This window comes from Ovis canadensis, chromosome 3 (assembly GCF_042477335.2).
Source record: "Ovis canadensis isolate MfBH-ARS-UI-01 breed Bighorn chromosome 3, ARS-UI_OviCan_v2, whole genome shotgun sequence".
Taxonomy (NCBI): domain Eukaryota; kingdom Metazoa; phylum Chordata; class Mammalia; order Artiodactyla; family Bovidae; genus Ovis; species Ovis canadensis.
Genome location: NC_091247.1, coordinates 2,165,171 through 2,177,822, shown reverse-complemented (window position 1 = coordinate 2,177,822; position 12,652 = coordinate 2,165,171). Strand labels below are relative to the sequence as shown.

The window sequence follows — 12,652 nt, the reverse complement described above, 5'->3', positions numbered from 1 at the left end:
TGGCTCCACACTCACCGAAGGTCAGAATCAGCGGCAGTCAGAAAAATGGCATGCCCCCATCTACGTTTCGTCAGAGTCCTACCCCATCCGAGGGCTCCTTGGCCATCAAGGTTGGTGGCATCCAAGTGAACATTAGGAATTTTTAGAACCACCACCTGTTAGGACGCCAACAGCTAGTGCCCTGATCTATCCAGAAGGGCTGTCAGGAAGAACGCGACCTCGGACAAGCGGCTGGGCTGCCCCCAGCCCCACCCCTAGCCCCTGCCTCGGTGAGTAAGTGAAGCCGCTCAGTCATGTCCGACTCTTTGCGACCCTGTGGACTGTAGCCTACCAGGCTTCTCCATCCATGGGATTCTCCAGGCAAGAATACTGGAGTGGGTTACCATTTCCTTCTCCAGGGGATCTTCCTGACCCAGGGATTGAACCCTGGTCTCCCGCATTGGAGGCAGACGCTTTAACCTCTGAGCCACCAGGGTAGATCTGCCTCGGTGAGGTCCCATCATTTCTGTGCTAACTGAGAAGTTCATGAGCCGGGAGACCCCATGCAGTCTTGAGGGAGGGAGACTTCCTGGGGCCAGAGGGTCCTCCAGCCTGGAGAAAGACCAGGCCAGCAAGAGCCGGGCCAGGCCGTTGCCGGCTGGTGGCTGGGAGATGTGGTGGGGCAGCAGGGGCTGCCCCCTCCCTGGAGGTGGGGATGAGGGATGCCCCACTGGGGGCCATGAACCCTTGGCCAGAGCCACGTGGCTCCGAGCTAGGCAGGTGGTGTGGTGGGTACCCCGCGCTCAGGGCCCTACGGCAGCCTCTGGAGAAAACAAAACCGAAACATAACCTTCTGTTAAACTCTGTATATTATTATTACTTTTTTTTTTTTTTTTTTTACAATAGAAAGGTAAAAATCAAGACTTAGATTTACTATACATTTCTTTTTCTTGCAGATTACAAAGTTTATATTATATAACTGGGGTTCCCTAAATCGAAGTCCTTTTTAAAACAGTCCTAAGAGAGACCAGAAGTGAATATAAAAGAACTAAATGAAATTTAAAAAAAAAAATGAGAATGTGCTGCAGCCGGAAGTCGTCTATTACCTGTGAGTCTCCAGATTTCACACACACACACACACACGCACACGCACACACACACACGAGAAAGAACGAGAACAGAAACCCCGCAGCCCCGAGACGAGCACGCAGATGAGGTTCAGCACCGCGCAGGGGCAGGAGGCGGTAGCACCTGGGCGGGCGGCCCGCGGCCCGCGGGGCCTGGGCTCCCCTCACACCACGGAAAAGGCCTGCATCTCTGCACCTCTGTTTCTTGTTTTTAAAATGCATTTCTTTTGCAGTTTTGTTTTTCTTTCTTTTTTTTTTAAAAAAAAGACCAATGATGCTAATAAATAAAATATTCATATATACACGAGACTGGGACGATGGTTCCGGAGTGCGTGGCAGCGGTTGGGCTGGGGACACGCGTGGGGCTGGCCTTTCGTAGAAAATTGCTGAACCTTACAAAAAGAGTCTCCTTTTTTTTTTTTTTAATCTTTTCTCTATTTTTTTTTCAAAGTTGAGGTAAAAGTTTCAGTGTTTGGGAACCCTTGCGCTGCCCACGCAGCCACCGTGTTCCTCCCAGGAGCTCCCAACGTCCTGGGAGATCAGAGAGACGGCTCCTCTGCACGCCCCCTCGTCGGCTCCCCACCCGCAGAAGCTCGGGCTGGGGGCCGCGGGGACCCCGCCCTGACCCTCACTCATGGCAGGGGCGGGCCTGGCTGTCAGCAGCCCCTGCAGAAAGAGCTGCCCTCGACGTGAGGGTCAGGGCCCAGGGCGCTCGGAGACGGAGACAGACCCCCGTCGGCGAAGCCAACAGCCTTCCCGTGCGGCACCACGTCCGAGACATTTCCGCGGGAGACATTCTCGCTGGGGCTACAGACCAGGTCGGGCGTAAGGAAAGGGGTTCTGCAAGCACCTTCAGACCACACCTCACACGCTTCCTACGGTTATCACGTTAGCGTCTGAAGCCGGCATCTCCAAGGGCCTTGAGTTCAGTTACGGAGGAAAGACCTGATGCCGATTCACAGCTTCTCAAAGTCTAATGGACACACACAGAGAGATCTCGATTGACCTATTAAAGCCAGAACTGGAAGATACCATAACACTGAAGTGAAAGAGAGCCTGCACACCATGGAACGAAAGGAGTATATTAACCGCCGGGGGGAGCACCGCGGCGTCCCGGCGGCGGCGGCGGCCCGAGCCGCGCATCCAGGGCTCACTCGGAGTCGCTGCTGTCGGAGCTGGACCCGCTCGTGCTGCTGCTGCCGGACTCGGAGGAGCTGCTGCTGCTGAGCCGCGAGGGCCCCCCGGACGCGGCGGAGCCCGCCTTCTCTGGGGGAGACGCACAGGTGAGCGGCGCGCACCCCGCACCAGCCCGCCGCCCCCGCCGCCTTTCCTGCAGCCCCCGCGCTGGCTCCACATTCCCCCCAAACCCAGACCTGGGGACCTGATAAGTGCTAACAGATCCACTGAAGCGAGTCAGCGCATTGGTGAGGCTGCGGGGAGTCTGTCTGATGCCTGTACCTGTCCCTGGCACAGGGCTCCCAGATCCCCCAAGACCTCCCGAGTGGGGCCCTTTAGATCACACCCAAGCTTATGCGAATGAGGGACTGGGGTGGGACCGTCTGAGAGCCTCAGCACTGGCTGGGCACCAGAAAGACCATGTGACTGGAGGGCGGGAACTTCCAGCTCCCCACCCCCGCCGCCCCACCCTGCCAACGCCCCCAGTGACCACCATCTCTGAGGGGAGGGAACTGCCATTCACTTCTTCCCAGGCCGAAGTGCATTCAGCTTTGCTGGCCTCTGAGCTGGTCCATCTAGTCTAGGCTACGGTTTTTCCTGTGGTCATGTATGGATGTGAGAGTTGGACTGTGAAGGCGGCTGAGGGCTGAAGAATTGATGCTTTTGAACTGTGGTGTTGGAGAAGACTCTTGAGAGTCCCTTGGACTGCAAGGAGATCCAACCAGTCCATTCTGAAGGAGATCAGCCCTGGGATTTCTTTGGAAGGAATGATTCTAAAGCTGAAACTCCAGTACTTTGGCCACCTCATGCGAAGAGCTGACTCATTGGAAAAGACTCTGATGCTGGGAGGGATTGGGGGCAGGAGAAGGGGATGACAGAGGATGAGATGGCTGGATGGCATCACGGACTCGATGGACGTGAGTCTGAGCGAACTCCGGGAGGTGGTGATGGACAGGGAGGCCTGGCGTGCTGCGATTCATGGGGTCGCAAAGAGTCGGACACGACTGAGCGACTGAACTGAGCTGGTTCTGCTCTCACTTCTGACACCAGATGCGTGAGTTCCTCTCACACCAGTTCTCCAGGCTCCAACACGAGCTGGGCGTCCATTCCCTCCAAAGGGAGGGAGCTGGAGGAGACTGAGCTCCAGAGAAACCCCCCGACGCAAAGGGCTTCCAGGCGCTGGGAGAGGCGCCCGACCCCTGACCTGAGCCCCAGCCGCAGCCTCTCGCCCACCTGGCTTTCCCGAGCTGTAGCCTTTATGACAAACCACCGTGCAATTCAGACTCAGGACTCCCGAGTTCCGTGAGCGAGTGTCCCCACCTGAGGAGAGGGTGCCGGGGATTCCCGATTCACAGCCGGGAGAGGCTGGGGACTTGTACCTGGCATCTGAGCCCTCACCCTGCAGGTTCTACACCATCCCCGAGGACACAGCGTACTGAACTGAACAGCTGGACGCCCAGCTCGCGCTGGACCCTGGAGAACTGGTGTGAGAGGAGCTCACACAGCTGGTGTCAGAAGTGGGAGCAGAGCCAGCTCAGAGGCAGCAAAGCTGAACGCACCTGGGCCTGGGAAGAAGCGAGTGCCGCCAACCAAGAGGCACTGACGGGCCGAGGGGGGCGGGCCGTCCCCCCGGGCGGGTGGCTCTGAGCCGTAACCGCATGCCCACCTGCCCCGCCCTCCCCGGGGTTGATCCAAGGGAACCCTCAGCCGTCGGTGGCAGGGGGCGGGCCCCAAGGCCCACCATGGCACCGGGCAAGCAGGGCCAGGCAAGGCCGTGGCAGCTGGCTGCTACATGGCCAAGACTGAGCCTCGAATCTGACCACCACCCGGGTAGGAAGAAAGAGACGTGCCTTTTCTTACAGGCTCCAGAGAAAGGAGGCAAGGAGTTGAAGCACCTGCTCACCAAAACCGAGATCCCAGAGTCCACAAAGCGCGTGGTGTGGGGCGGGAAGTCGGCCCCTCTCCCCGCCCGCCATGCTGGCTAACTTGCTGGGCACTAGTATTCCTCTCTGGGTGCAACCAGGAAGCTCACTGCTGGGGGCCAGGACCCTCTGAAGCTGCAGGGTGGGACCCTAGTCCCTCCCATGTCACGGAGTCTGGCCCCCCCACAGACCACGGCTGGGCCCTTCCAAAACGGCCGTTCCCAGGAGCTCCGCAGAGTGCCGCTTTCCCACGTGCCTGCCACCTGCTCAGCCTTGGAGCCCCATCCGCAGGTAAGGAGATCAGGGTTTCGGGGGGTCGACAGCCTCCTCTGGGACACACAGCGTGCTATGCAGCGGAGCCACAGCTCAAGCCCGCGCCCCCCCCACCCCCCAGCCCCGAGCGGCGCGGGGCTGCCCATCTCTCTTGGCTGGCTTCAAGCCCGCAGCCCCCCCCCCCCCGCCCCGAGCGCCACCCCCCCCCCCGCCCCGAGCGCGGCGCCCCCCCCGCCCCCTCCCCCGCCCCGAGCGGCGCGGGGCTGCCCACCTCTCTTGGCTGGCTTCAAGCCCGCGGCCCCCTCCCCCGCCCCGAGCAGCTCCCCCCCCCCCGCCCCCCCCCGCCCGAGCGCGGCGCCCTCCCCCTCGCCCCGAGCGGCGCGGGGCTCCCCACCTCTCTTGGCTGGCTTCTTGCTGTTGCCCAGCTGCCCGCTGACGTCTTGCAGCCGCCTCTCCAGCTCCTTCTTTTTCTCCTGAGCCAGCTCCTCCTTCGACTTGGCCGCCTGCTTCTTCCCGCTCGTGGCTGTGGGAGAGCAGGGCACTGTGGCTGCGGCAGGGCGGGCGGGCGGGCAGCACAACCCCCAAGGGCAGACGCCCAGCCCCCCAAGGTGGTGCCCCTGCCCACCTGGACGGAGCCCCTGCCACAGGCAAAGCTCCGGAACTGTCACAGAACTCCTGAGGTGGGACTGACCGCCCCCTGCTGCAGGTCGCAGTGACTTGAAGCCCTGACCCCACCCCTCCTCCAACTCCTGGCTTTCCTTCACTGTGGCCGAGGCCCTCCCAAGGCTCCACCCTGGAGCCCTGTCCACCGCCTGGCACACCTGCGCCAGCACCACTGAGTCCACAGGCCACTTATGGAGGGTCAAATGTGCCAGGACCGCAGAGGGCAACAAGATGCCCCATCCAGAAGGCTGCCCCTCTCAGAGCGAGTGAGGCGCAAGTGGCCCAGGGGACCACACGCAGGAGCAGTGCACCCTGAGTGTTCCTCAGGGCTGCCTGGGGCTTGCCCTCCCTCCCACTGACCCAGGCAGCAACTCACCCCCATCCAGTGGCTCCTGAGCCAGCGCACTCATCTGCCCTGGGAGTCCTTTGGACCCGCAACCCCAGTCTGCTCAGGCAGAGAACCACTGACAGGCGGCCTGCAGTCAGGCCCTAAATGGAGGGCCTTAGCCAGCATCTGAGTGAACGTGGCTGGAGCCGACCCCCGGGGCCCTGCCTGCTTTAGTGAAGGCCAGGCATACAAGCACTGCCCACCTGCCCAGGGGCTGGGGGCTACTTCGGGGGTCTCGCCTGCTTTACTGAAGGCCGGGGCATTCGAGCGCTGCCCACCTGCCCAGGGGCTGGGAGCTAATTCGGGGATCTCGCCTGCTTTACTGAAGGCCGGGGCATACGAGCACTGCCCACCTGCCCAGGGGCTGGGAGCTAATTCGGGGGTCTCGCCTGCTTTACTGAAGGCCGGGGCATACGAGCACTGCCCACCTGCCCAGGGGCTGGGGGCTAATTCGGGGGTCTCGCCTGCTTTACTGAAGGCCGGGGCATTCGAGCGCTGCCCACCTGCCCAGGGGCTGGGAGCTAATTCGGGGGTCTCGCCTGCTTTACTGAAGGCCGGGGCATTCGAGCGCTGCCCACCTGCCCAGGGGCTGGGAGCTAATTCGGGGGTCTCGCCTGCTTTACTGAAGGCCGGGGCATTCGAGCGCTGCTCAGCTGCCCAGGAACAGGGGGAAGAAGGGCTCTGGCTGGGGAGCGGCTGGCAGCCAGTCTCAGCTAAGCCCCCATCCTGAGGTGAGCAGACGGACACTGTGCCCTTGCATCCTGGGGGCGTGAGGCAGAAGACGGGGGAGGAACCCGGAGCCGCGACCCACTGCCCGGCCCCCCACGCCTCTCGGGGCTGCCTGTCTTTCTGCTCCAGGGTGGAAGGAGGGACGGTGGGGGTGGAGGGTGGGCCGCAGACAGACAGGGGTGGGCCGCAGACAGACAGAGGTGGGCCGCAGACAGACAGAGGTGGGCCGCAGAAACACGCTCGGCCCCGGCAACTCACAGAGCGGCTTCCTCTGCTTTTTCTGCAAGCAAGACTTGACGTATCTCTCCAGCTCCCGCAGAGTGGTGGGCTTCAGGGTCTCGAAGTCGATCTCGATCTCGTCGGGGTTGGAGTCCCGCAGCGAGGGCTCCCGCGACTGGATGATGTGCACCACGCGGCCCAGCTTCTCCCCGGGCAGCCGGTTGATGTCCAGGCTCAGCTGCCGCTTCTCGTCGTAGCTCATGGGCAGCCCCTCCTCCTCCTCCTCCGAGTCGTAGGAGGCTGGCGCCTGCTTGCCGCCCTTCTTCGGCTGTCTGAGGCAGAAGGCAAGGGGCGTCACGGCGCGGCATCCCGGCCCCCACCCTCCGCCGAGCTCCACCCCCAAGACACCGGCCCTCGCCCACTGGCCCTCGTCTTCCCCAGGACCAGGCTGTCCTTCCAAGGAGCAGCCCCAGTGGCACCCAGGCAGAGGAACCGGGCCACTGCCCGGGACGCACCTGCATCTCCAGGGACGCGGAGACCCTGCTTCAGAGCTCAGAGGCCCCTCCAGCTCAGGGAGGCCTTGGCCAGGAGACAGCCACGGCGGGCAGCCCCCCTCGACGCCCCACAGAGGCAGCAAGTGCAACAGGCCAGACCTCCGTATTCAAACAAAGAAGGCGAGAGACGGGGCAGGGGGGCAGCTGAGGGGCGCACAGAAATCAGCGTGATGGTGGACAGAAGCCCTGGGCGGCAACTTAAAGGCAGAGACGTCGCTGCGCCGACAAAGGCCCGTCTAGTCAAAGCTGTGGTTTTTCCAGGAGTCGTGTATGAATGTGAGAGCTGGACCATAAAGAAGGCTGAGGGCCGAAGAATTGATGCTTTCAAGCTGTGGTGCTGGAAGAGACTCTTGAGAGTTCCCTGGACTCCAAGGAGATAAAACCAGTCAGTCCTAAAGGAAATCAACCCTGAATACTCACTGGAGGGACTGACGCTGAAGCTCCAATATTTTGGCCGCCTGATGGGAAGAGCTGACTCAAGAGAAAAGACCCTGATGCTGGGAGAGATTGAAGGCAGGAGGAGAAGGGGACGACAGAGGATGAGATGGTTGGATGGCGTCATCAATTCAATGGACATGAATTTGAGTAAGCTCTGGGAGTTGGCGATGGACAGGGAGGCCTGGCGTGCTGCAGTCCATGGGGTCAGAAAGCGTCAGACACAACTGAGCCAGTGAACAACAGATGAAAATCCAACTGAATCAATAATTACATCAAAGACAAATGGTCTGAACATACCAACTAAAAGGAAGAGATGGTCAGACCGGGTGAGAACCAAGACCCAACTTCTAGGCTGTCTACACAAACCCCTCTTTAAAATAGAAGAGGTAGGTTAGAAGTAAAAAGATAGGGGGAAAATATACCATGTATATGTTAGCTGATCAAAACTCCAGCAGCTCTAACAACTTCAGACAAAGTAGACTTCAGAAAAGGAATATTATCGGGAAAAAGAAAAACACTGTTGTAACGATAAAATGTCAGCTGGTCAAGAAGGCAGCACAGTTCAACATGCCTGCTCATCTGAAACCAAGCTTCAAAATATATAGACAAACACTGGCAGAAATCAAGGGAAATAGGAAAACACGCAATTCTACGTAGAGAATTCAATGATTTTCTCTCGATAATTAACGGAACCAACCAGCAAGGATACAGACGACCCCAGCACCACTATCAACTAAACTAACTTTCTTTTTCTTACATATACACGTCTCTATACTCTTCAAACTCTTCTCCCGCTTATGCCATCACAGAATAGCGAGGAGAGTCTCCTGTGTTACACTGCAGGCCCTAGTTGGTTAGCTATTTCCTTTCCCCCCCATTTCCTCCGTGTGATTCATTTCTTTTTGGTTATGCTGGGTCTTTGCCGCCGCGTGTGGGCTTTCTCTAGCTGTGGGTGGACCTTTGTGACGGCCTCTCTTGTCGTAGAGCGCGGGCTCGAGGGTGTGTGGGCCTTGGTGATCACGGCACACGGGCTTAGCTGCTCCACGGCCCGTGGGAGGTTCCCGGATCAGGGCTTGAACCCGTGTACCCTGCACCGGCAGGCGAATTCTTCGCCACTAAACCACCAGGGAAGCCCAGCTATCTAAGCGGTGTGCCCACGTCAATCCCAAACTCCCAGGCTAGCCCTCTCCTCCACCCGTCCCCTCCCTGCCAACCATAAAGTCATTCTCCAAGTTCGTGAGCCTGTCTCTGTTTTCCAGTAAGTTCATTTGTGTCCCTTCTTTTAAAGATTTTTTAAATCTTCTGACTGACAGTTATACAGTGTTCCACCCAACAGCAGGAGAAGACACATTCTTTTCGAGTATACATGGAATGTTGGCCAAGACAGACCATGTTCTGGGCCGTAAAACAGATCTTAACAAAAATTTCAAAATGCTGAAAACATGCAAAGTATGTTCTCTGACCCTGGAAATCAGTAACTGAAAAATATCTTGAAAAGTCTCCAGATATCTGTAAGGTAAAACATACTTTTAAATACCCGTGGTCAAGAAGGAAACCTGAAGAGACTTAAAAAACGTTTTGAACTTAAGTGAAATCACAGCAAATCACATTGTGGGGAACGCACAGCCAAAGCCGTGTTTAGACGCAGGCTCGCAGCATCGGCCGCTCGCACGGAAAAGAAGGTCTGGAGCTTCAGCGGTTAGGACCGGGCTTCCACTGCAGGGGAGCAGGTCTGAGCTCCGGTCAGGGGATTAAGATCCCGCGTGGCTCAGGGCCGAAACACAGAACAAAGAAAGAGGGGAAAAAAATCAATCATCTAAGCTTCTACTTTCAAGCTAGGAAAAGAAAAGCAAATTAAGTCCATATCAAGCAAAGGGAAATAATAACAGTAAGACCAAGACGAAAGAAAAAGAAAATAGAAACGGCGAGGAAGCCAAACGCTGGTTCTTCGCACAGCGAACAGAACTGGCCAGATTCTCCAGATTCACCAGGAAACAGACGCGAGTTACAAACACAAGGAACGGGAAAAAAAAAGGCACATTGGTACAGACCTGCAGAAGAGGGGGGGTTACAAACCAACCCATCACGATGAGAGAACACAGGCCAAGCCAGTAACCGGACTCCCTGTACCTACTGAAAGGGCCGAACTCACGGCTGAAGACCTTCCCAACGTGAAACCCCAGGTCTAGATGGGTTCACGGTGAACCGTCTCGCACACTTAAGAATCCTCCCCCATGGCTCCGTGGTAAAGAATCCACGTGCCGAGGCAGGAGACACGGGTTCGACCCCTGGTCGGGGAAGACCCCACGCGCCACAACTACAGGCCCGTGCTCCAGAGCCCGGGGGCCACCAGCCCTGCAGCGCACGGCAGGGCAGCCACTGCAGGGAGAAGCCCGACCCTGCAACTCGCAAGCAGACCCCCTCCAGCAACGAGGACCCAGGACAGCCAACGACAAAACAAGAGGCAGGACGCCAGCTCTGCAAGCCCGCCCCAGGAGACGGCGGAGAACACCTCCCCAGTCACCGCTGAGGCGGGCAGCCCACTGACGCCAAAACCAGAGACAGGACAGGGCGCCGATTCCTGCCTCCCCACAAGCGGGAGGCACGGACAAGCCCTGACCGCGCTCACTGCCCGCCCGCTGCTGGAGCCCAGGCCCCGGGCTCCACCGGCCCCTCCTCTGTCCAGGGACCAAAGCCAGTCCACTCAGCCGCACCAACAGCTCTCGAAGCTACAGGCCTCCACCCCAGCCAACGGGCACGCCGGCCCCTCCCGTCCACAGGACCGCGCCAGCCTCCAGGGGTGTCCTTCTGCCCACTCTGCCCCCTGCGCCTCCCTCCTCCGCTCCAGCTTCACCTGCTCAGAGGACAAGCCGCGAGCCCCTGAACGAAGCCGTCAGCCTCCGCAGCCTCCGCTCTGCCCTCCTCCCAGGCCTGCTGGGCGGCGCCCCGCTTGTCCCAGTCCCCACGAGGGACACGTCCTCCTGCCCGGCACAGCTCTATGCCTGCTGCCCCTCCCGGCTCCTCGGTCTCCATCCTGCCCGTCTGTGCAGCTGGATGGAGGCGGCCTAGGGAGGTCTCCTCACCTGGGGAGGCTTCGCCCCCCATCCTGGGAGGAGCCCCCGGGCCCCACACTCCTCCCCGTGCCGTCCCTGCCCGTCTGTTGCCAGCAATCCTCAGGGCGGCACCGGGCCTCGGCGGGAACCAAGGAAAAGCCGTGGGGCCCAATGAGCTGTTCACTGAGGGGCACCGCCCCCTCCTGACCCTGCACATACCAGGTGACCTGGGAACGGGGTGCCCAGAGCCCAACACACCCCCAAAGAAAACCCCTGCCCAGATCAGGAAAACGTCCCCAAGACCGCGACTCTAGAGGTCTCCACACCTGTCTTGAGGCCAGCCCCCCGGGAGTGGAGCTCTGCCCTCTAGAGCCCATACCCTTCCTGACGCCCGGCGGAGCCCTCGCTGGGTCCCTACAGTCTCCCCACCAGGGGGGCAAGACGAGGCCTACCAATGCCCCCCACGCCGCCCTTTCTCCCGACAGCCCGGCATCCAGAGCCCCGTGCCCAGGCCCCCGCCAGCCGGTGCCCAGCCCGCTCGGCGCGGGGCCCACCTGCCGGCGGCGGCGGTGCTGCTGGCCTTCTTGGCGGGCGCCTTCTTCTGCGGCGCCTGCTTGGCGGACGGGGCGGCCTTGGCCCGCTTCTCGTCCTCGGCCCTGACCTTGTGCCGCTCCTTGTCCTTGTCCTTCCTCTTTTTCTCCTTCTTCTCCTTCTTTCTCTTTGGCTTGTTCACTGGCGCCTGAGACAGGGCAGCCAGCTGCTCGTGCACGGCCTTCAGCTGGAAGACACGGGCCGCCGGGTGAGGACTCCGGGCTGGGCGGAGGGAGATGCTCCAGGAAGGCGCTTAAACCGCCCACCCCGGGGAGAACACCCACAGCCAAGCTCGTGGGCAAGCCACCGGGGCGCCACACGGCAGGACTGCGGGGCGAATATTGCCAGGGCCGGCAGCCACCACCGAACGAGGCCTGCAGGCGGCGGGCAGCGTGCACGCACCCTGCACGTCCCTCAGCCCAGCAGCCCCTCAGGGCGCCCAGCAGCTCTGGGAGCCACGCTCCACGGGTGAGGAAACGGTGACCCCAGCCTTCAGGAGGTGGACGGGCAGGATGGGGACGCTGCGCACACCGACCCCAGCCCGTGAGCCCCCATGGGGCTCAGCTCAGCCGCCCAGCCCCTCGGGCTGCGGCAGAATCACCGCTACTCACCGTCTCCTCCTTGCCAGAGGGCCCCCCGGGAATCTAGCACCTCTTGCTCCCATCTTGCACAGAAGGAGCGTGAAGGGGGGTGGGAGCAAACCTCAGGGGTCAGAGGCGGAGGCAGGACAGCCCAGCTTCCGCCTCCGAGAGGCAGGCTCTGGGGGCCGCGCAACTGCAGCCCTTGCAGACCTTTCTGGAGCAGAAGAGGCTCCAGGGACATCCCAACACAGGCGGGCTCACGGGGCCCCAGGCCTGTGGGCACTGGCAAGGGGGCCCTGGTGCTGACGCCTTTCCCGGGTCCCCTCCCAGCCACACCAGGTAAGGACGGCTGTGGCTGGGAACGGGGCGGCAGCTGGGGCAGACCTCGGGTCAGGGGCCGGTGGGGAAGGGCCACGGTCCTGCCCAAGCCCCCCGTCCCGCACGGCCACTCACCTGCTCCTGCAGCTCCGCCAGCCGCGTGGCGCGCTCCTCCTCCGAGTCCGAGCTGCCTGAGTCTGAAGAGCTCTCGTCGCTGCTGCGGCTGCTCTCCACGCCCTTGCTGACCACGGGGGCCGCAGGCGCAGGCAGGACAGGTGCCTCCGCTGGCTCGTCCGGCATCTTGGCGAAGCGCATCTCAAACACGTCCTGCGGGAGAGCAGGGGCAGCCTGGGTCCCAGCACCTGTGGGCAGCCCTGGGGCGCAGGGAGACGGCCAGGCCTGCCCAGGGCGCCTGCTCCCTGCCTCCCTCCCTGTCCCTCCCTCCCAGGCAGTGAGCGCGGCCCTGGACTAGGGGCACAGGGCCAGCAGCTGCGGACACAGCCCTGCAGGAGCGGGCACCCAAGTGCCTGCCTCCTGTAAAAGACAGGCAAGTCCTTTCCGCTCCGGCTCCAAGGCTGCCACCTACTGCCAGACAGTGAGAGGCCTGCCCGGGAGCTCGGGCCTCTCCTGGGCCGCCGACA

The 12,652-nt window shown here is 61.0% G+C and overlaps 1 protein-coding gene across 6 annotated transcripts in view; it reads right to left on the bottom strand.

Moving 5' to 3' along the window:
• Positions 1-919: 919 nt before the first annotated feature.
• Positions 920-12,652, bottom strand: part of BRD3 (bromodomain containing 3) — a 34,744-nt gene continuing 23,011 nt past the window's right edge. For 4 of the 6 annotated variants that reach the window (XM_069579821.1, XM_069579819.1, XM_069579822.1 and 1 more), the window contains 5 exons: positions 12,147-12,338; positions 11,076-11,299; positions 6,516-6,808; positions 4,872-5,000; positions 920-2,367 (listed from right to left, as the gene is read on the bottom strand). In XM_069579821.1, coding sequence (XP_069435922.1) covers positions 2,063-2,367; positions 4,872-5,000; positions 6,516-6,808; positions 11,076-11,299; positions 12,147-12,338 — 1,143 coding nt within the window. In that variant the 3' untranslated portion in view covers positions 920-2,062. Of the gene's footprint in view, positions 2,373-4,871; positions 5,001-6,515; positions 6,809-11,075; positions 11,300-12,146; positions 12,339-12,652 lie in introns of all 6 variants that reach the window. The other 2 variants (XM_069579825.1, XM_069579824.1) reach the window with 1 other exon arrangement.